Source organism: Aythya ferina, assembly GCF_964211825.1.
Source record: "Aythya ferina genome assembly, chromosome: 2".
In the NCBI taxonomy this organism is placed as follows: domain Eukaryota; kingdom Metazoa; phylum Chordata; class Aves; order Anseriformes; family Anatidae; genus Aythya; species Aythya ferina.
In genome coordinates this window covers 4,854,685-4,877,592 of record NC_140297.1, presented here as the reverse complement: position 1 = coordinate 4,877,592, position 22,908 = coordinate 4,854,685, and the positions used below count along the sequence as shown (strand labels likewise).

At 41.2% G+C, this 22,908-nt stretch overlaps 1 protein-coding gene across 6 annotated transcripts in view; it reads right to left on the bottom strand.

Moving 5' to 3' along the window:
- CRHR2 (corticotropin releasing hormone receptor 2) overlaps nt 1-22,908 on the bottom strand; it is a 158,010-nt gene that overhangs the window by 86,609 nt on the left and 48,493 nt on the right. The window contains exons 1-2 of one of the 6 annotated variants that reach the window (XM_084509366.1): nt 22,056-22,520; nt 21,765-21,884 (exon numbers count right to left, since the gene is read on the bottom strand). The exons of 1 other annotated variant lie outside the window; for it this stretch is intronic. In XM_084509366.1, coding sequence (XP_084365492.1) covers nt 21,765-21,884; nt 22,056-22,170 — 235 coding nt within the window. In that variant the 5' untranslated portion in view covers nt 22,171-22,520. Of the gene's footprint in view, nt 1-9,539; nt 9,708-21,764; nt 21,885-22,055; nt 22,521-22,908 lie in introns of those variants that run through there. 4 more of the 6 variants (XM_084509365.1, XM_084509369.1, XM_084509368.1 and 1 more) reach the window with 4 other exon arrangements.

The following is a 22,908-nucleotide window of genomic DNA, read 5'->3' as shown; positions in this document are numbered from 1 at the left end:
GGCTGTTCCCCTGACATAACCTTATTAACACAATGCATCACTCATCTGGAAAACCTGCTGTTATGTGGGAAGGTGCTTTCTGGCAATTATCACCTGATAATTATTGTCTCTTTGGGGGTTTGAAATGGCATGGGAGGGAAAAGGAGAATTTTAAAATCTCTTCTAATTTTATAGCACATAATATGTTCTGTCAGCACATGCTGTGACAGTCTAAGAAAAGCATTTCACCAGCTTCATTTCTTGGCTAAGCTTTCGGATGGATCTTAAAAGCCTGAGATCATTTCAACTAGGAATGATTGCTAGGCCATCTCTGAAACTTCCCACATGGCTTCAGGTTTGCTGCAGTTCGGTAAATGTGGTGTGACATCTTCAGCATTGTCACACACACCTCTTCAAGACTCTGCATATGTGATTCCATTGCTATCTGTAAGATTCTCCAAAAAGCCCTACTGTGAAAAGGATCAGGCTTTCAATCCTGGCCAAGAGCCATCTTTATAATGGTATTCAATCCTCTGAAGGCAAACTACCTTCTGTTGGAAGCCCACCCCAAGGAAGGACAATTCTCTCTGCAGAGAGGTCATTGTACTTCTCTCCCAGCACAAATTTCAAGGTAATACAGAAGCATATGGGCAGACCACTAGTTCCAAAAGGCAAAGGAGACCCTGTGGCAATTGAAGTTTTGGCCGCCATTGCAGTCTCTCACACCTGACACACAAGTAATGAGGCATCTGAAATGCAAAGGTTAGTGATACGCTGTGTCTCAAACTGGTGCTACCAAAGACTGCAAAGAACACTGTTCTCTTCAAATAATTCACTGTGTAGTTCTGTGATCACAAGGAAGTGGATGGAAAGGCAAAGTCATTTCAGACTGGCACAAAACACTACACACATTTCAAATATCGCACACCCCGTTCTCAAGTTAGATGCACTGCTTTAATGACAGGGCAGAAACCTTATGTTGGTGGGATAACTCTCTTCCTGGTACAAAAAAGAGCATTCTAGGCACTTCTCAGAGCACTAAAAGTGACTTGCTTCTTTGTTTTGGCTTAGCTCAGGTGTCTCCTGAACATCCAGTCATTCCCAAGAAAAGTCTCCATGTCTATCAGTTTGGAATTACTTTTTTTTGTTGTTGTTGTTTGCTTTGCATACTGCTGACACCTTTAATTCCTCACTTTCAGGCATCTTTGTAAAATTTATTTCTGGTTATAATCACTATCCTTTAATTTCTGCAGTCCTGCAAGAGATTGGAGGACATATACTGTAAGTGGATACAGTAACCCAAGCTTGTCTATTCTGGTTTCTAAGCCATCGGACTCACATCCCTGAAAGCTAAGACTCCCCTTCCATTTCTGTAATTGCTAAGAAGGAGCTTGTTCTAACCAAGAGAAAAAGGTGGCTATGTCAAAAGAGAACTTTATTTCCCTATATATTACTTCCCCTGCCATCCTCGCCTCAAGCTGATTATGCAGGCCTTCTCTTTAGCTCTAGAACTGAGGCTTTCAGAACCCAAATTTATTCATTTCACCAGCCACAGCTTACGTACCACCTTGCTGGGGAAAACGCTGGCTCCAGAGATTCTGAAGAAGCAAGACAAATTGGATCCAGACTAAAAATGACCAATAAACATAGGACATGTATATATATATAAAATTATTTTTTTCCCTTTAATTCAGTGACATTACAAGCATGAATGAGGTACTGGGGAAAGGAAAGAAGGAGGTGAGAAGAGCAAAGCAGGCTTCTCACACAGCAGCACCCTTAAGCAAATGATGCATCCAGCAAGAACATCAGCCAAGAACTTAGAGGGGGAGAAAATGTCCTAGGTGTTTCACAGAGGATAAAAGAGCTGGTGAAATGTGATTCCACAACAGATTTAAAGTGTAATACATATAACTGTATGAAGGGACCATACAGCAGAATGTTGTCGAAAGTTCCTATCACTCAGTAGCTGACTTTGCTTGCTCTTTAAACAACTGCAAATTTCCTGTCACGTTGACATGGGAGATAGGCACTAAGACTGGTTGTTTACAGTGATAATGCAGGAAGACAATTTTTAGAACATACAAAGAGAAACAGACAAAAAAAAAGGTGTCTTTATGAAGGTTTGCCATTTCCTTTCAAAGAGGGCAAGAATAAAAAATTACATGTCTGAAAGTGCTCATTCACCTAGAGCAGTGTTTAATGTTTGCCATTCACTTTCATTTAGACCAGATTCTCCTATTCAGACACTTAGTACTTTACTTGGTAAAAAAGAAAATTATCAGTGAGTACTCATAAATTAAATTTCTTATACAGGGGCAAGATTTATTTCCAGTACCATTTCCAATTCAACCACGGAATTGTCCCCAGAGAGAAGATCGAGTGTGTACTATTTAACCATTGGGTATTCAAACAAGGACTGCTTAATTAATATTCTGCATGTACTGAACCACAAAGTCTTAAAGCCCAAGTTTGCCATGAACAATTGCACTGTAGAAGAGAAAAGCTGAAATGTGTGAATGGCAGGCAAACTGCATTGGACTTTGAACAACACAAAGTGAATGGAAAGGTGTCTTTAATTTATAATGCTTTTTGAAGCAATGCAACTTGACTTCATCTGCCAAATAACAATGATTTACTGGCGTATATATCAAATGTGGAAAAGGTGATATTAGAATTCTTTTTCTTTAACAGGTGAATTAAATTAAATTTGTTCTTTTTAAATTTGGATGGACATTTGATTATCTTTACAGAGCAGTGAACTATGCTGTATAGCAATGCAACCATCATGTTCACAAAAAAGCTACAGCACACTTTCCAACAATATATCTGTAACAGTTTGGACCTAGTTTGAACTGAACGTGACCAGGAAAAAATCTGTAGTGCAACATAAAAGCTCTGCACAAATAAGCATCCAAACCCTGAAGCCTCTCCTGTAAGAAAAATAAGCAGTCACTTTTATAGTTTCCACTGGAAATATTCATTTTGGCCCAGTGCCTCAAGAGACCAAGTAAGTGCTGTTCTATTAAACTCTAACATTGTTTGTTTCCATTTTTACTCTAGGAATTTTATTTTAAAACATTACAATAGGGAGACCCAGTCTATCTCCAACTCCTCCATCATCTCCCTTTCACAGAGTAATGCAGATTGCCAAAGACGTGCAGGTTTTTCCTCATTAGTACATTCACCACCCCTGAAGGCATATAGCGCCCTTTGTGGGTCAGACCTTACCTCTAGACAAGTTGGAAGGAAAGAAATAAAGACATGAAACAATGTGTTGGTTTTGTTTTTTGTTCTGTTGTTTGCTTGTTTTAAAGTAATAAAATGTAGTATAGAGATCCACAGTGCTAAGTTCTAATTAGATATTGAAAACAGCACATTTCCCAAATTTTTGAGAGCTAAACTTCTGAAGAAACAGTACAGGAAGAAACTGGGGCTGAGGTGCAGGATCCAAGCCAGACCACGAGCAGATTGCAAGCAGCATAACTAAAAAAAAGTGGTCACAGATCACAGCTAACAAAGAACATAGCTCAACACAGCAAAGAAGATGTTCCAGGACAGACCTTCACCAAATCCACGGTGTGGAACCAACCTGCAGAACCACGCTGACTGCTACAGAAGTGCTCCTGACACCCACACAAAAACTCACTGGGGTTCGTGATTAAACCCTCATTTCACTTGCTGTAATTTCCAAGGAGAGTTTTGCTGCATATCGCAAATGAAACATTAAATGAAATAAATGAAACATATGCAAATGAAACATTAGTGAATAAAAGACAACTTAACTGTCACTTACACAGTTACAATGTCCTGCAGTAGTTCCCATTGAAGATTTTTTAAAGGAAAATGTTCCAAGAATTTTGTTCTTCTCAGGTATTTGATCTTAACTATATCATGTACAACAAGATCACGTGGTGCACTACTCTTTAACTCCGCTCCTCTTAAAATAGAATTTAAATCTTTATATAGATGAAAGATTCTTTTGGTAATTACACATGAAGTGTTTAGGATAAAATGCCTTTTCCCTCCCAGTGTACAAGAATTTATCTTTGGATCAAATTAGTAGAAGAAGGTTAGCAGACTTTCTAATGAGAGTACAATGTTAACTACGACTTGCTCTCATTATCGTTGAAACACGAAAGAAATGCAATATACATCATGTAACAGTTTCTTCAGGTCATCATCTGTGAAATTCAGTTAATCACTATAATTAGCTGTTACATGATTGTACAGCCAGAATACGATAGGAAGAAACATTCAGCTTCAGAGAATTACTTGGGATTTAGTTCAGTCTAAGAGAGGAGTGTAGCTCATTATCTCTGTTTAAATAGATTTAAAATGCAGTGTGCATATAGCAATTACTTCAAGTGTCTCTGTTACTTTAGTATTGAAAATCATTTATGAAAACTATTCACAGGATAATTCCAACTGCGGAGAATACTATTTGATTACACGAGAGCAGTCAGTTTACAAAGCCTCCTTTAAATCCTTTTACCATCTCTCTTTTTACTACTTACTGTCCACTTACACATTTCCCTTCCTGAAATACTGTTGCTCGGGATCAGTCAAAACAACCAATCTCAGAACTTAAACGCTGAGTTACACATAACACATTTGCAGAAAGATTTTGTGGGCCATATAATAGGACTGACACTTTTGCAGCTTTCAGAAGACTGTTGTGTGACCGAATCAAACTTCTAGATCAACAGAAGTAAGCAGTTCACGCAGTTACATGTCAGTGCTAGTGCCTACGTTCAGCAGACCTTTAGGACAGCCCTACTTGGTTACGGGGGAGAAAAATACTGAACAGAAAGAGCTTCATCAGCTGCCCTTTTCCAATATTCTATTTAACATCAGTATAAACATAGAGACAATTTGCCCTGCAATAGCTGTGAGGGAAGTGGATTCACAAATGCTGCTGAACGAATGGAAACTCAAGTTGAATGGAGAGCAGTTAGTGAAGGAAAGCCTGGAAATGTCATGGCATCATCCCTAGACGATCAGCTGGTAGCAGCAGACTGTCTGAAAACTGAGAAAGCCTCACCTTTAGAGCTAAGTTAGAGAAGGTAGAAACATATTCAGCTTTTACAGCTTTGTGGAGTTTCAAGGACTGTGTTAAATAGGACGTGATTTCAGAAACTCCAGGAAAGTGTAAAAATCTTTGCAGTGAATGAAGATAATTACTACAGATCAGTGAATTTGTTTCAATGAAAGAAAGATCAGTTTTGAAATCCTTTGAAGTAAGACAACCAACCTAGAACTTAAGGCAAATATAACAAGCCAATTTAGTCTGGTGTCTATTTTGGGAAAGGATACGTGCTGCATGCAAAGAGAATTTCTCCATATGACTTCACTAAGCTGCTAAGGGATAAAAATGCCAGCACACCAAATCCTGATTGTTTTTGAAGGCTGAAAACCAGGTAATGCATTTACCAATAGATAAGGTGTTGAATTTTAAACACTCATAACTCACTTAAAATTCATGCCCAGGTCACTATTTGCCTCCATGCTACCACAACATGTGAGAATCACCACTATAGGGAATATTTACAGAGAAGCAATGGGAATGCAACCAAGCTGAACTGGGTAGCGATGCTGCAGTAGCTTATCCAGGTGTTGACATCCCTGCCTTTCAATCCTTGCTGGGCCTGAGCATCAGAAACTGGAGGTGGTGCTGTTACAGCTGTGATGCTCGTGGTACTGAGTCAAGCTAACCTAGGTGCACCTCTAGAAGTCAACAACTTAATTCACACCTCTGAGTTACAAAGTAGACCTACCCCCTTGCACGGTTCTTTGGAGAAATAATCAATCTTCCATGTTCAAGGTAGGATATACCACTGAGAATTAAATCAGCTTGCATAGAGTGCACAGAAACTCCAATCTGCAAATACTGTTCAAATGCCCCAGCGCATTGCTCAGAGCTCTGCAAGCCCTTCCCCCGGACAACATGCTGTGCTCTGTCCTGAACCCTCCTGCAGTCCCCATAATTGTATTTCCAAACTTTTAGAATTAAAAAAAAAAAAAAAAAAAAAGATAGAATGGATTTTTCCACATTTATTCCATAATCCATATCCTTTTCTCTTTCCTGCTAAGACCTTTTTAAAGAGCCTTCAAATAGCTGCAAGGGGAAGAACATATTTTCAACAGTTTGTCTTGAGCCCACCGAAGATCTGATCCCTAGGCACTAGGGAGGTGCAAGCAGAACAAAGGTAACTTTTACTACCAACAATCATCAATAATCTTACCCATACAGGAAGAAACAAATGGGGAAAAAATACTGCAAAGAACAGCATGACAAAAACCACAAGGGCACAACAACAACAACAACAACATCTCTTGCCTGCTTGATCTTGAAGAAAAAAAAAAGAAAAAAAAGGAAAAAGAAATCAGTTCTTAAAAACTGCAAAGGATCAATTACATTTACATGTATTCATAAGATCCATTTAAGCATTCAGGACACTACCAGTACTGGAGCTAAAAGCTACTTATCCATAAAGAAGATTTTTAATATATTAGCACTTGCTTCCAAAAGAATATAGTAATGTCTCAAGATCTTTCTCCCTGTCAATGATCTGACTCTTAAATAACCATTTTATGTAAAGTTTCTCTTGCAAAGCTTCCTGCCAGACCTTTGTAGTCAAAGGGAGGCTTATGAGAACAGCTTCTAAATAGCACTACCCCTTCATTACAAAATTATACGTATAATATACGACCAAATTGCATAATCTCTGTAATTAGCTCTTCTCAGTCACTGCTGGCAATATAAATAGATGTGATGGTTGAACAGTTGGAGAGTTAATAATAGCCATTCGTGAATAGGGATTGCAACTGTAAAACTGACCAGTGCTAGCTGTTTGTCTTGTCCCAGAGCACATACTGCTGAGATGACCATTAATGAGAGGCACCCAAAAGACCTTAATTAAAAGCAAACACTTGCTGTAACTGCAGCAAACCAGAAGCTGGCTTGTAAACTGATGAGTGCCTGTGAACTGGACTTTGGGATGGACAGACAGAGACAGGATTGTCAGCTTTGGTATGAGCAATGTCTGCCCTAGTGACAGATCCAAACCTCGCAGTGCACAGTGAAAAGCTAATAGGGCTGGTGTATCAAACAGGCAACAAGCCTTCAGAGAATCAACATACCCTTACTTTGGTTTTAGCACAAAAAAGCAAGCAGAGCCTGATCAAAAGTTGCTTTCTTTTAACATACTGCCTTTTCTACATCACCACCTGAGAGCTTGAATTCCTCTTCTTCATTTGTGCTACAGTGTTGAGTGATGTATCTGAAATGGATTTGCAGAAAAAAAATCATTTGCAAAACTGAGCTCAGTTCGTGGAAAGTGAAGACATTCTCCACTGATAAAGCAAGACAGTTCAATAATTTATCTTCACTAGATCAAGGAATGAGGCAAAACCCACCGGATAGGATATCTGACAACAGAATATGTATTATAGTAGCAAATGTAGCCTAGGAAACAACTCTGCATTGCAGAGTAGAGCACCAAATAGCTGAAGAAATGTGATTTTGATAACTAAGCATTTCCTTTGGCGCACAGAAAAATTGCAGGTGCTAGAGACCAGCAGATCTGCACCAAGATAATAAGGCGTGAAAATAAAGGGCTATAGATTAACTGTAAAAGTAGATGGTCAAACACAGGAATATATTGGCAACAGTAATGATCACACAGATTAAATATCCAAGCTTGTAGATACTTCTGCAACTCTGAAGATGTTAATCAGAAAAAATCAGTTTTCCCAGATAATCACACAAAGGGATGCTTTTTGTTCACTTCACATTTTCTTGTCGAGAATAAAAGACATTACTGCTAAAAGAGAGCCTTGGAGACAATGATATTGAGATACTGAAATCTGACAGTCTACTTAGTATTTGTATGTCCAAAAACCTTAGTAGTAAAGCTCTTATAAAGGACTGTAAAACACAGATTCTGTCCTCAAAACTGTCCTTCTCAGCCCCAGAGAAATTAATGGCACTGATGAATAGAGGTGATACATTATCAGAGAACTTTTTGCACTGTAAACCAAAAAGGCACGACAGAGGTCTTTAAAGAGTTGTAAGGCTTCAGAGTTCCTGATTTATTGGAGTTTCTTTACAAAGGGCAAGACAAAAGGACAGGAGGCTGAAGCAGCTTGCCTGAGGTCAATTGCAGGGTGTGAAGCAGGTCTCATTTTCTGTCTGGTCTGACAGTCGCAGGTGAAATAATCCTACTACAATCCCTTTCAAACAGGCACAATGACAAATGCTGTCTATTGACTGCGGCCACATACCAGAACAACCCCACGTGCCAGTGATGTCCTGGGCAGACCAAAGCAAGCCATGGCAGGTCTTTGCATTCAGTAAAAGCTGTACTTTTGAGGCAATGAAATCAGAACCAAAAGGGTTCTAGCATGAGGCTGTGGTCCTGTTGCCTGCCTGCCCACCAATCCCAAGGCCAAGAAAGGCAGAGGAGAGGCAGCAAGAGAAGATCATTAAGAAAAACAGTGAATGAACAACTCTTTCACAAACGCATGGAAACAGAGGAAGCACTTAAGCCAAAAATGCTAGAAATCAAGGCATACATCTCCTCATTTGCAAGGTAGCTATTTTGTCTCTGGTATTTTCTCCCTGCTCTCTCTCTTTCCCACCCCCCCTTCTCTGTTGGTAACTGCCTGCTATTTCATTCTGCCTGCCTTGGATGCAGTACAGCATGTATCACATTTATTCTTTATCTCCAGGGTTTAATCACCAAGTCCCCTCTCTCACCTGTTGTCCTTTGGGGTGGCAGCTGAGATTTTGGTTTTTGTCTCACAGCTGGCACACATGGCACTCCAGTGGTTCCCCACAAATGCCTTCTGAGTGTGTCCTAGTGTTTGCCCCTTCCCTCCACCTGGGTTCACACACTGCATTCTTTGACAGCACCAATTTCAGAGCCACTCCTCACCCAAGGTTGAGGCCATCTTTCCTTCCAACCCCACAACACTTGTCTAGGAGCTCATTGCTGCTGCTTACTTCTGCACAATCTGTCATTTCTGCATCTAAAATCACTTAACTCTTTCACTAAAGTCTTCTGTGGAAACTCCACCTTCACCCATTCCCACATTGACTCTTAACTCATGTTTTGTTTTTTTTTTTTTTTTTTTTTTTTTTTTTTCCAGGCACAAGGCCTCCGTCTTTGCTCACTTTCATCTCCCTTTTTATTCCCAGTCCTCTTGCTGATGCTCTGCTCTTCCACTGGCCAGTCTTTTTGGTGCTATCCTTTTTTATTGATACTTCCACTTTTCCTGCAACCTTCTGTAATTCCTTCCCCTTAGCGGAAGAGGAATAAATTAGCCCTGGAAACCAGTCAGTCACAGCAAGATGAGAAACCTTTAAAATCTGAAGAATAGCTTGTGTGTTCCCAGATGGCCTCAGAAGGTGTCACCTTCCAGATGCGTCAGGGACTCCTGCGCTAGACATTTACATCGCTGCTTGGATGCATGCTCCAGGCTTGTCACAGGGACACCTGGAACCAAGTCACTGCTGCTTTCTGCTGACAGTTGGACAGCAGGTTTATTGCTCTTACCTCAAGATGGAAGAGGACGTGGATACCAAAGTCAGAGTTCAAGTTTCCAGCAAGTGTTATGCAACACTTAAGACCTAAACATTTGAAACTTTCAGCACTTAAACTGTTTAACTTAATCTCAAGAAAGCTATTTTTATCCAGTCCTTCTACCTTGAGTGTCTGCTATCCTGAATGAGCCATCAATGAGTCATCAACATTTCAGGATTCAATCTAAGCAATTAGCCCTGCCTTTTCCAGCTGATTTTCATTAAGGTAACATGGCAACTAGACAAAGGTCAGTGCCCTGTGCGATTCACTTAATTCCCCAGAAATCAAGCAAAGGATGAACTAAAGCAAGTAAAGTGGTGCAGAACAATTACATAGATTAATATGTAGGATACCTAGATTTCCAACAAGAGATTGAGCCCCCTCTTTCTGTTACATATCATGGGATAAAAAATCTGCATATTCTGCTTACATCTCAAGTGTCTTAGAAACTAAAGAAACACCAACACTAAGTGTCATGCCACAGCTGTCTAAGATGAACAAGAGGTGGATGATAGAGAATACTGAAGGAGCCATTGGAAATCTGTAGGATTGCACAAAACCATAGATGATTAGAAGGAGAAGTAGAGAGCCTGCAGTACATCATGTTGTCACGCCATGCTTATTTTCACCAAGCAAAGCCAGGACTTTCTTAGCTGTATACTCAAAATCACTAAAAACAGTTCACTTCTAGAAGATGCTGGTCAAATCACAGTAGAGTTTTCAAAACTACTCCAGAACCCAAGGACTTGGTCACATGTCTGACTTACCAAAATTGAATGAATTTCTTTCCCTTAGATTTAAGAAAGGGAATTGTAGCTGAAGTATATCAGAAGCTGAGTTCACACATGGTTGATTTCCATATGGTCCCAGAGCATCAGTGGCTCATTCATGTGTCTGCCCAATTAACCTTCAGTACCTGGTCCAGTTACTGCAAGGAATGGGGAACCAGGAATGGGGTTTTGATAGAGCACCTAGGAGAGGTAACGTATTGAAGACATTCAGGTTACCTAAGCAGCTGAAGAAGTGATGAGAAAATAGCACCACAAATTCTCTCGAGGCCCTGTAATTGAAAAGCAATGTTCTACTTGTGCTCGTCCGTAGTGTGCTGATGTAATCACAGCAACTCAGTCATGGATTACAGCTGAAATCTAGCAGAGAATCAGTAAAACGAGGATCTCTAATAAATACTTTACGTCCATTTGCTGAAATATTAAACAATTATTTATCACGTTTCCAGTTACAAGAGAACATTTTACATACTTACATGGCCTTATAAACTAAAACAAACTACTATGATGCTTTTGCTCTTCTGACAGACTCGCCTCTCCAGCGCAGCTCACAGATCCTTCTATTCCCTTAGCATTCGCTGGAGGAATAAAATAAAGTATAAAATGGCTCTTGTGTGAGCATAAAACTGCTATTACTATTTCTGCCAGAATTTATTTTACAGGAGAACTGAGAGAGGAAGGGGTTATGGAGAGATTAGGATGAAAAAGACAAAGCCAGGATGAGAATGGTTTTGTAGGTAGATAGGGATGACTTAACTACACGAAAAAAAATGTTGGTGGTGATATTTTAGACCTTCCCAAGAAAAAATAGGAACCTGCAGCAAATATCAGCATTCAGAGTGCTGCAGCCTCTCACCTCTGGGTTGGGCTGGATAATGCAGTGCACCATTGTACCTACATTTGCATCCGCTCCTGTCCATTTTGAGGAGGCTTTATTTGAAGTAGAATGAGGATCCAGAAGATCTTTGTTCCCTCACTTCTCAAACAAACAAAACAAAACAAAACAAACCCACAACCCTTCTTATTTTAGTGCTGGAAAGAAGGCTTCCTTAGTCACAATCAACTTTGGTGCAGTGCCACAAGCTGACAGGTGGAAATGTGCATTTTTAGAGAGGCCTGACACGAGGCAGACATTTGTGAAATATGAACTTTTGGCATACTAGTGGGGCAGGTGGGTGCATTTACACGTGAAGTTTATGTGAAGTGGGAAATTCAGATCAAACTAGATGGCCAAAATGAACCAAATATGGATCTATGCCATTCTGGCTTTAGTGCAAAGTGTTGATAAGGAACAATGAAAGACATTAACACTACAGAGATCTTGTGAGCTGGTGGCAGTGTTACCTGGCTCCCACACCGCTCAGAGGACAAGGGCATGACTATGTAAAACCTTGCAGTTTATGATACCTAGAAATCCATTTCCAGCAATTAAATACCTGCTGACCTCACCGGTTTCCAAACAGAGCTCAAAGCATGTGGTCTGTCAAGTGTACTAAGATCAGTGCAGAAACCAGTATCCTTGAGAATACTCTTCACTTTCAAACTCTGCCTTAGCTGCTCTAGTTGAAAAGTGGCAATTGAGGTGGAAAGCCTGAAGATTCTGGAAGGAATGACTGCTCATCATGTACTTTAAGATACACAAGTGCTGATGCTTCAGGTATCAGTGGCATAATTCAGCAATAATTACATTAATACTCCCAGCAGTGAGAAAAAGAGTCACTAAGAGTTCACATCTAAGCTTAGTTAAGTTTAGTTAACAGTGCACTAGCAAAGTCATTTCCTAGTTTGACTTTCTCATTTTCATAGCATTTTTTAACCTTCCAAATCTCTCTTTGCTCCCCAGCTGACTCAGGAGGATAAAGCACTGCATGCAGCCTCATGTCACTGTGTGTTCAGTGCTTTCCAGCCACCAGGGGCTTTGGACAATGCAGGCACATTGGGTATGGTTATTCCTCCTTCCATTTTTTTCCAAGGAAAATGCTTCATGAGATTTTTTTTTTTTTTTTTTTTTTTCTTTTTTGAAACATTGTACCAGTTTCTGTTTTTATCATTCACTTCAATAGATTGCTTCTTATTTCACAAATCTCAAACGGAGCAGTGTCTGGCCCTCTGGTATTCCAAGCACTGCAGACCTTTGTCAGCATAAAGCAATCTGAGTTTTATTGATTTTAGGAATTTGTCCCAAGAGCTACTGATTACAAACTCCATGAGTGATGTCTGATAGGAATTAAACTGCACTGAAAAAGGAAAATATCTACAAAAATCCATTCCCCTCCAATTTAATGGGATACCATAGTCCTTGTTGCCTTTGCAAGCTACTAAGGAATGGCTGTTATAAGCTGGATGTCAAGTCATAAGCTATGTTGCAGTCCAAAACTGAGTAAGAGTTTCCCTTTCATGGGATAGAAGACTGTAAGCAGAGTCTTGCATGGCATTTGCAGTCTGTGAACTTTACTGGGATGAGGACACAACTTGAAGTACTGTCCTTACAAACCATAGAAGTCATAAAGACTCACCATTACAGGAACATCAAAGACACTTCCATGCCACTGAGGAACACAGAAGGAAAGGTGAGCCCTGGTAGAGGTTGTCCAGAGGAGCTGTGGCTGCCCCATCCCTGGCAGTGCCCAAGGCCAGGCTGGATGGGGCTGGGGGCAGCCTGGGCTGCTGGGAGGGGTCCCTGCCCATGGTAGGGACATTGGAACTGAATGGGCTTTGAGGTCCCATCCAACCCAAACCATTCTGTGATTCTATGATTCTATGAAAAAGAAACACCTTAAATCCAGTCAGTGTGCTCACTGAGCTGCAGAACACCCCTCTCATCAGCAACAGGTAAATTGAGCAGTCACAGCTGAGGAAGGCATTGTCCCACATTTACTATATCTGTTATTTTTGTGAGGAGGGAGAACCTAGAGCATCTGCCAAGCACCTGAGGGTCTATAGGGGGAATCTAACAGTCCCTGCTGGGGAACTCTGGCAGGAAATATCCAGCTGATTGTACTGCAACAGGAAACAGTACAGTTATGAATGAACATGGTGTCTACAAGGAAGAATTCCTCTGTCATCCAAATGTAGGTTTTCATTGCCTGCTTTTCATGGAGGTGCTCCACAACTGAATGGCTACATTAAGATTTGCATAGCTCCACATCTTCTAACACAATACACACCTGCTTGGGAACAAAGCTTAGTGCTTCCCTTCCTTTAGCCTTTCAGAGCAGCCCTGGTGAAACCACCACCAACCATGTTCCTTCAGCCAGCATCCCACTGCCTAGCAAGTGCTCCACAAAGGCAGGACAGCAGGGTTCCTTCCAGAACATCCTCCACCTCCTCCTCCACAGTGTCCTTGTCCCCACTTCACTTCGGTCCATCTCTTTTACCACCCAGCAGGATGTGGAGCTGCAGAGGCAGCACTGCCAGGAATTACAGCAGGACCAGGACCAGGCCCACCAGCCACACCAGTTTTGTTTCACCCCAATCCATCACTTCCACCCCCCAAGTGACTCAGTGCAGATGCTTGTGGACACTTACTTTACCTGCACTTTAAGTGACACCCTGTGGCTGAGAGGAAGAATTACGGGTGACCATCCCTTCAGCGGAATTCCCTCAGTGACACTCCCTGAGGTTTTGTGGCAATAAACGCAGAAGCCAAAGCCCAGGGAGTCACAGCAAGTCTCAAGGGCTCAGTGACGGGAGGGAACAGCCTGGTCGCTCCTTCCCCTGCAAGTGTTCAGACCTCACCCTTCCACAGCTTGGCTGGATGAAAACCGGTCATGAGGGAGAATAATGAAGGAAAGCCCACATCCACGAAAGGCCCCACGCTAGATCTAGCCATGTGGGCCATTTTTATGTTGTGAGATGAAAAATCTCTGCTTTGTCTCCTCTTGTAATGCATCTGATTCTTCCCCTTTCCAACGTGCTCGTGAGCTGTTCCCTCTTCCACTCCTCCCCTGGCCCCAGAAGCACATGATTGTGCAAGTATTGTCTGATTCCTATATTGTGGGAAGAGACCGAACCTCAATCCATCTGTCTGCCAGCTGGTTGCTGCTGTCATTTTAGACAACAGCTCACTCAAGAATGCATCGGAGAGGTGTGTGGGGCAGCTTCCTCAGTAAGAGGGTCACAGAAACCTTCAAAAAAGATGCTCAGGGCCTGTTTGCTGACCCTCCTGAAGGCCATGAGGCTCAGAACCCTCTCACAGGCCCATGGGTGCTTTCTCACTGCAACAAGTCACTGTTCTGAGCAGCTCTGGATGATGTCCCCAAGTTCAGTATCAGCACCCTGAAGGACAAGGCAGGGGATCAGGCCTCTGACCGTCCCTGGCAGAGGATCAGGCCTGCCTGGTGCAGAATGGTGACAGCAATTCCTGACCCTGGGGAATGTGTCAAGTCTGCCTCAAAGATCAAGCCTAAACTTAGGAGAAACCCAACCAGGCAAAACAGGATCGTAGCAAAGCCACCTCTCATAACTCACTGCAGAAGAACAAAAATTCTACCCACTGTTTAATTAGCTGAAGAAAAGGGTCCTCAACATGGCTGATGCAACATTAACAATCTTCTTATTTTACTACATGCAATTAACTTCTGTTCTGTGCTCAATGAAGAAATCACACATTTCACAGGATGATGGCAGCAGGAAAGATGAGTTATTTTAATTTCTCCTTTTGTTTTCAACACTCTACTTCCAAGCTGCAAAATCAGAGTGATCTTTTACCACAAATTAAGCTTCACAATGGGAAGAAAAGAAAAAAAAAAAAAAGTTAAGGAAAAAATGTACAGCCTCTCCCATCTGTGCATGCACTGAAATCAAGAGCTTCCCACTGCTTTATTTGTGGACGAGCTCAACCTAAACTAGCAAGAGAAAATGAACAGAGATGGTTGAAATCTTAATCTGGATACAGCTCTATTGGAGTCAAGCTGACCTAATCAACTGCAGATTTGGTCTCCTCAGAGAGAAGTTATACGAGCTTAAAAATATGTTTATTTCCCTCCCCCAGAATTCCAATTCCGGCCTTCTTTTTCCTCTGCTGTGTTTTTTCCGTTTCTCATCCATCTCCTTCCTTTAACTTTCATGTTCACTTGACTCCCTAATTGGCAAGTGCAGTGTTGGTCACCCCAGGATGGCTAAAACATGACTTCTGCAAAATGGCAGACTCATTTTTTACTAACTTTTTGTAGTGAGTCCATAATTGAAATCGGCTCCAAAACAACTTTTCTTACCCCAAGTTTCCTCTAGTCATTAAACAGTCCAGTGGGATAAAAGCCTTCCAGACATCTAACAAGGTTACAGAAAAGGGAAAAGGGTAGGAGCAGTTTTAGGGCTTAGTAGTATTTTTCTAAGGCTGAAGATACGCATACATTGCTTAGCAAAAAAGAAAAAGTTTTGTATTTGACCTTTGAAACGTGTCTCAGCAATGTGTTTTAAATATATAAAGAGCCCTTCAATCCAAATGGCAGCACACCAGCACTGCTCAGCATCTGCTGGCTCTCAGACTCGGATGCTTCTCCTCTTGCCTTGTCCTTTCCCCCAGCCCATACCTCAGCTGCAACTCCTCACTGCATCCAGCTGTACCTCGAGGAATCACCGCTCATGCTGACAAGACAGTGCCAATGGACATTTTATGTTCTTTTTCTCCAGTAAAGATGAAAGGCCACCATAGCATAAATGGTCCTCATCTTTTACAAAAGGTCTTGGCTTTCAAAAATGCACCCTTTAGAAATCAAACCAGAATAATCTCTCAGGAAAAAGTAAGCCATGCATATGCAATCATTAGAAGTACTCAGGCAGTAAAATACACAAGATAAAACATAAGTGAAAATGTTAATAGAGCCTTAGGCCAGCCACTTATAAAAATGCACATTTCTGTAATTACCGGGACAGGTCTCTACCCATATAATATGAACAAGACTCTAAAACCGATGATTTCCAAGCAAGGCTCATGTTTTATATGCAGGCTAAAACCACTGCTCCAGAAGAAGTCTGAACAGTAATTAATAGTAATGAAAAACAGCAGAGGTTAGATCTTGTTAAAAGAATGGGTGTTTAACCTATGAAAATTAGCTCTTTTGCTGTTTTAAAATTAAATAATCTCTTTAGCCCCTCTCAGAAGAGGGGGCATAAAAAAAAAAAAAAGAAAAAAAAAAAAAAAGAAGAGCTATTAATTCACTTCTTCACCCTTCCCTCATCACACAAAATATTATAAGCCTCTGTTCAAGATGAGATGATAAAAAGCTGCAGGAGTTTTTCTTTCAGCGTAGAGTAAGCCATGTCAATAGATGCAGCTGTGATACTTGTGTCAATGGCTCGCTCTCTCCCACTTCTGTCCACCTGAACAACAGCCCAGTTGCTAAGTCACCAGCCCTCTCCAAACCGTTGTCAACAAGGCATCTGGTTGTAGGGCTAGCAAGGAAAAGGTGGTGTACATACCCTTGGAACAAGGGGTAGTCAAGGAGGGACCAAATCCCCATCGATGCGAGGTTGGCAGTGCTTATGTGCCTATTTTCTGCACCGTAGTCCCTGGAGAAAACGAGGATGCTTTGTGCAATACCCAAAACACTTATCTGAAGTGGCTATCTCAGTCAAAGAGCTTTCCTGTACCAAAAGAGATATGGATTTACAGAGAGATCCAGAGCTATAGAGACCTTTTGTCCACTTTGATCACAAAAGCAGGCTGACCTCCTAATGTCAGTCCTCAGGTGTGGGTTCAGTTCAGCTTAACAAACACCCAGGGATGAATTCAGCTGCCCATATGCAGGCATCATATCATTTTTCTTAGAGTACCTGCAATGCCTATGTGGCTTGGAAGATGAAACACAAACCTACAAAAGCCCTGGACCCTATGAAACAGGAGATAGGCACCAGGCAAGATGCTTCTGGACATATCAAATGGCAAGAGATATTCTGCATGGACTACTGAGTTGATCTGCCCAATTACATTAAGCTGAATAACTCTCCAGGCTTCATCCCCTGGAGTGAACAGCGCTCCACTAACTTGTATCAGAGTTTAGCTACTTAGCTGTGGATACCTGCCTGTAAACACAGAGATTTGTATCTTCATCTTCAACCCAGAAGCCTTCCAGTGCTTCCACCTCCTGCCTGCAACCACTGCAAACCAAGCCAACCAGCCCTTGTGGACGTGTCTCACAACCGAATACCCCTGCCCTGCATAGGCTGTTGTAGACAAACCCCAACCAGGCAGCCAAGGCTATGGGAATCAGCACTTATTGTCTATTGAATGAACATCTGGAATTCCCCATTTCAAAAGGCAATTCGCAATGAAAAGGAAGAACTAAAGTAGATATACTTAAGCCTGTAACGCTCTAAGTACAACCACCCTTTTTTTGCAAGCAGTGAAGAGTCTCATTACTGCCCATCTGATGAATTAATCAAGCTTGAGGATACCCTAATAAGTGAATTAATCTGTTTTCTAAAACACAAATAAAAGCTTCACACTGTCAAAGCATAAACACATCTAGAGGGCAGCAATGATACTGTCATCTTTAGCTAAATATAGATCCTGAACAGAGACAAGTGCACAGCCACACACTGCACCAACACATACATTTTTCCCTTTTTTTTTTTTTTTTTTTTTTTTTTTTTCCCCTCGTTGTTTTGTTTTTCCTTTGAGTTTAATACAAGAGCTTTGCTGCCAAAAGCGAAGTTGTAAATGGATGGCATCATTTTCGGTTCCATGGTCAAAGAGCATTTTGCCTGCATTCACAAGTCATACAGCACAGTAACCAGATCTTGATTTGTCAGTATGACTTTGTTTCTCAAAAAAAGAGGGGAGAAAAAAAACAAACAAACACAAAATAACAAAGTGTCAGAGATGAAAAATACGCACAGACTGACAGACTTTGTTTTACCAATCCAGCTGAAACTTATCTGAGTCACTCTGTAGTTCCCAAGGGACACACAGAAACACAGACACACAAGCACAACACCGCAGGAATTTTTTTTCTGCAGTTAAAATGGAAATATTTTATGCAAATAGTTTATTTTATAATTGCAAGCAGGATTTATTTTATTATTATTTTTTAAATGCACCAGATCTTATTTATTTATTTATTTATTTATTTATTTTTAACTCAAGTACCCTTTGCTGAAATTCTACTGGCATGTTGCAGGGTTTGACAGCATTCCATATCTGAGGACTCAGGGTTTCTGAACTGGAGTGATGGTCAAAGCGTAATAATTGCTAAAACAGATACCAAGCAAGGGGGAGGTCCATGCAAAGCCTTTGGTGAGTTGATCTGTGTTGTTGAGACCTGCTGCTTTGTCTTGAATTCCATACGCTACATGCACAGAAACTATGGCAAGGAAAAGAAATCGCCCCTTGAAGACCAGAAGTGAGGGAGGCTGGTTTGTTCTGGAGCAGTGTGTTGAGCTCGATTGAGGCTGGTATAAGATTTTCATAAGTTTAGGCACTTACAAGACCAGATTTTCTGGTGTCTACAATGCAAAAGGTTTTGTCTGTGATGAACTCTGCTGGGTTCATGCCCTCCAAATGATGAGCTACTTTTACAACATTGGTACAAACTTTGAATCCTTGAGGTCTTCATTTCTAAAAAAATTCACTATATCTTCATTAGCATGAGAAGTATACTAACGACCATAGAAAGCAAAACTAAAAATATGTTACAGTTCCTCACAGGCAACAGCTCTCAAATACAGGATTCCTTACAGTATCACCATCAGCTGAATTACAGACCAGAACCGGATAAACCCTTAGTAGAAAAGCGGCATTACGCATTGCTTTTTCTAAACTTGTCTGAATTGCCTCTCAAAAAACAATTCAGTACAATGTAATACACAATCATTTCTCTCTTTACTCCAACAAAATGAAAAAAAAAAAAAGGACAAAGATACACTACCTTTCCAAGGCAGAAATCTCACCCTATTCCAATCCGTCTCCTGACCAAGCCTTGACTTTACACCTGTGTTATTCACCTCTGAAATTCTCAAGCTGTTTCCCTTTTTTTGTTTTAATCAGCTGTCTGTGCTGTTTTTATTACCAGCACAAGGTGCACAGTCTAGGTTTTTAGCACACTGAGTCCTGCTACAATGGACTGCTGGTCATTCAACAAGCTAACTTGGTGAAACCATGCAAGTAAAAGCAGTCAGACCATGTATTGGTATTTGGCCTCCCAAACTCTGGATATATTCTACATGTACTAGTTGGCAAGTCTTTCAGATCACCAAAGAGATTTCACCTCTTCAAATCTTAACTTGCTGTCCTACTGCTTCTCCAAGCCTTATTTACCTGGTACTACCAGTACCCAAGAGGCTATTGATTTTACAAGTTGTCTCAAATCTTGGTACAGTCCTTCTGTTCTTTTGCTTTGCTACAGCTTGGAAGAGCTACCCACATGGAAGAAATAAGATCAATTGCAACCCAGTAGCTAGAATGTAGTTTAGTTTTCTATTGCAAGCAACACACACTACTGCATCTGGGCACCAGTATGTACTACGAGTCAATATTGCAGCCATACATTTTCTCAATGTGCATATTCACATTTTATATTCAAAGGAAAAACATGCCCATCTTCTCAGGCTGTAACAAAAAAATTGCCCCTGAAATCAAATCAAAACAAAACAACAACAACTACTACTACTACAAACCCACTTCATCAGGATTTTTTTAATTTAAATTAACATGTCACTGTTTTAAGAATAATGAATTTAAGAAGATTTATTAGCACTGTAATACAAGAATTAGCCATCGCTGAGAAGGAGGGAATCAGGGAAGAACTTTAAATCAGGTCAGTGATGAACTACTGAAAGCATTAACAGAGTTCATAAAAATACACTGGGGTATTAAAGATTTTTTTCCTTCCATGCACAGGAAAATCATTTAAATTCTCTCCAGTGTATTTATGACATAAATAAAGAATCATCCATAATGCATTTCTCTCCTTTTTTTTTTTCCCCCTTCATTCTTTCTTTTTGCAAATATGAAAATAAGGCAGTGACATCCCCCACCAAAAAAAGGAAATGGTAAAAAAATACCCGTTCTTCTTTGATATACCTTTTCTACGGCTGTTCTTTTAGGGTCCATTCTGATACACATGCTCTTGTCTAAGCTGTCCTTAATTCTCAGAATTTTTTATTTTTTTTTTGTCTCATCTGAGACTGGAAAGGTAGTGGACTATTTGCTAGAATTGAAGACAGCACAACCCAGCCCTTCACCCCTTCCCACCTATTTTATTGCAAAGACCATAGGTCAGAGAATATAGGATTTGAGGATGATCATGCAGTTCTCTGAGGTAACTTCTGTACTTTGCTCAAAGACGAGGATGACAGAAGCTGGTCCCTAAGAACAAATCCGGAAGGGGGTTTTGTTACATAGCACATACACAGAACTTTTGTCTAGTTATCTGACCTTTGACGCTTGGAGCTGGGGAAAGAGGTAATTCACTTTCCACGGTTAAAAAATAAAGTTGAAGATGACAGGGTCATGCTTTTACTGCTAGCCCATGAAATTAACACTACACAAAATTAGATTACCAACACCTGAACAACAGTTAGGAGTGAAACACAGAATGAAATGACCCCAGTCTAAAGCACCCTAAGTAGCTGGAAAAATGAGTGACAAACAAGTGGGATACACATACCTGGAGCTAATACATGAAAACCTCTTAATGAAAGGTCCGAACAATATTGACAGATAAGGGAAAGGAAATGAGTGCCTGGGTCCGACAGCCTGAATAATAAATTCTTAGTGAGTCATCGTGATTGTTTACCTCTAAGACTCGAGCATCAGTTCCAAGAGATTTCTAAGGAGCCCCATACTCCCTTGCTCTGAATTTTATCTGCATCATAATATCCTCTGCCATTTCTCTTGCACTAATGATGCAGCCACCCCAGCCTCCTAAAAAAACTGCCAATGAAGTTACTAAACAGCTTCCAGACCTCAGCCTCCTGTTTGTTAGATATAAACTTCCAGCCCAGTTTGTCCCTATTTGCAGAAACAGCCCCTCAAACGGGAAGTCGAACACAGTTCTTAAGTGTTAGGACTAAACACTTTGCAAGCCAGAGCATCTTTAATCCAAACAGCTCAAGCACAGCTACAGTAAAACATACATTCAGGCACATATATATCTACACATAAACACCCTGACAACCAGCTAGCACAGTATACCCTCCTTAGACTGATGAGAGCATTTTTGCCCAATCTACCTAAACACACTGAGGAAAATAAGAATCCGTGTTCAGAAGTCTGTGCTTCTGAGAAATCTGCAACATTCCAGGCAGAAATTTTGAATATACAGGCTGGAATGTGAAGGAAATGTTAATTCCCAGGAAAGCACTTTTTTTTTTTTTTTTTTTTTTTTCAATGAAAAGATCATTTGGATCTCCCTAGGTGCCTTCTCAAAACCAGATTTGCGGGAGAAGAAAAAGAGTTTGTACTTACTCGTGGTGTTGTATTTGATCCCATTGAAGAACTCCGGGCAGGGTCTCTCTACTAGTTTCCCCGCTGAGGCTCTGGGCCAGCAGGTCCCGATCTGATCAGTGGTGGCATTGCAGTACGGACCTTTTGCATTGGAAAAAAAAAAAAAAAAAAAAAAAAAAGAGAGACAGAGAGAGAAAGGGAAAAAGAAGCAGTTGAGAAAGCACAAAAGCGACACACTTTGCATCACAAAGCAAACCCAATCTTAGCACTCAAAAAGCTTCTCTGAGCCCTGTGCTAGGTAATGATTCCTACCATGAAAGCCCAGGAAAGAGATAGAGAAACTCTCTAAAACAGTCTCTTGTAAATCCAGGAGGCTGCAGTTGACATCAAATTCTTCTAAGATGAACTGAGATATGGTCACATCCATTATTTCCCCCTGGGGCTGCTGGGCTGGATCAGGCTCCTTCCCCCCTTCTCTGTTTTTTGTTCCCTCTCCTTTCTTCCTTTTTGGAAAGAAGCAAGCATCAAGCTGCGGACACCCTGCGATCTCGTGTGTGTGAGCCTCTCTCCCTCCCAGAGTGCTGACAACTTGGCTGAGAGTCTGCGTCTGGCTGTGCAGTTCAATCCTTCAGGCTCTTCTTTGCTTTAAAACAGCAGCTCGGGAACCAATGGGATCACACTGAGCCCAGAGTAAGGGGCTCGTGTCTCTTAGCCGGCTTCCCTGGTCTAGCAGCTCTCCAATGCCGCCTCACGTTGCCAGACCGTTGTATTGCTTTCTCTCCCTCCCTCTCCTCTCCCTCTTCCTCTCTCGCGCGCACACACGCAGAGTTTTATTGTTAGCTCCGGTGAAGAACACTTCTGCAAGAATACTCTGTGCGAATTCGAGCCAGGGAGAAAAGGAAAAGCCATCAGACTAATAAAACTCCTTGGGCTTTTTGGAAAGCAGCGCAGTTACTGTCTGCACCGCATGGAACGGAGGATGAGCAGGGATGTGTGGACAGAGAGGGGGGAGAAGGGACTTCGTCCAGTAAGTGGAATAGTGCATCCTGAGCAGGCCTGGAGAAAGAGGCAAGATTAACAGCTGGGATGGGGGAGATGGTCTGAGAGACGGGAGGCATCAGAGAGAGGAATCTGGGGTGACAACCAGAGTGGGGAGAGTGAGAGA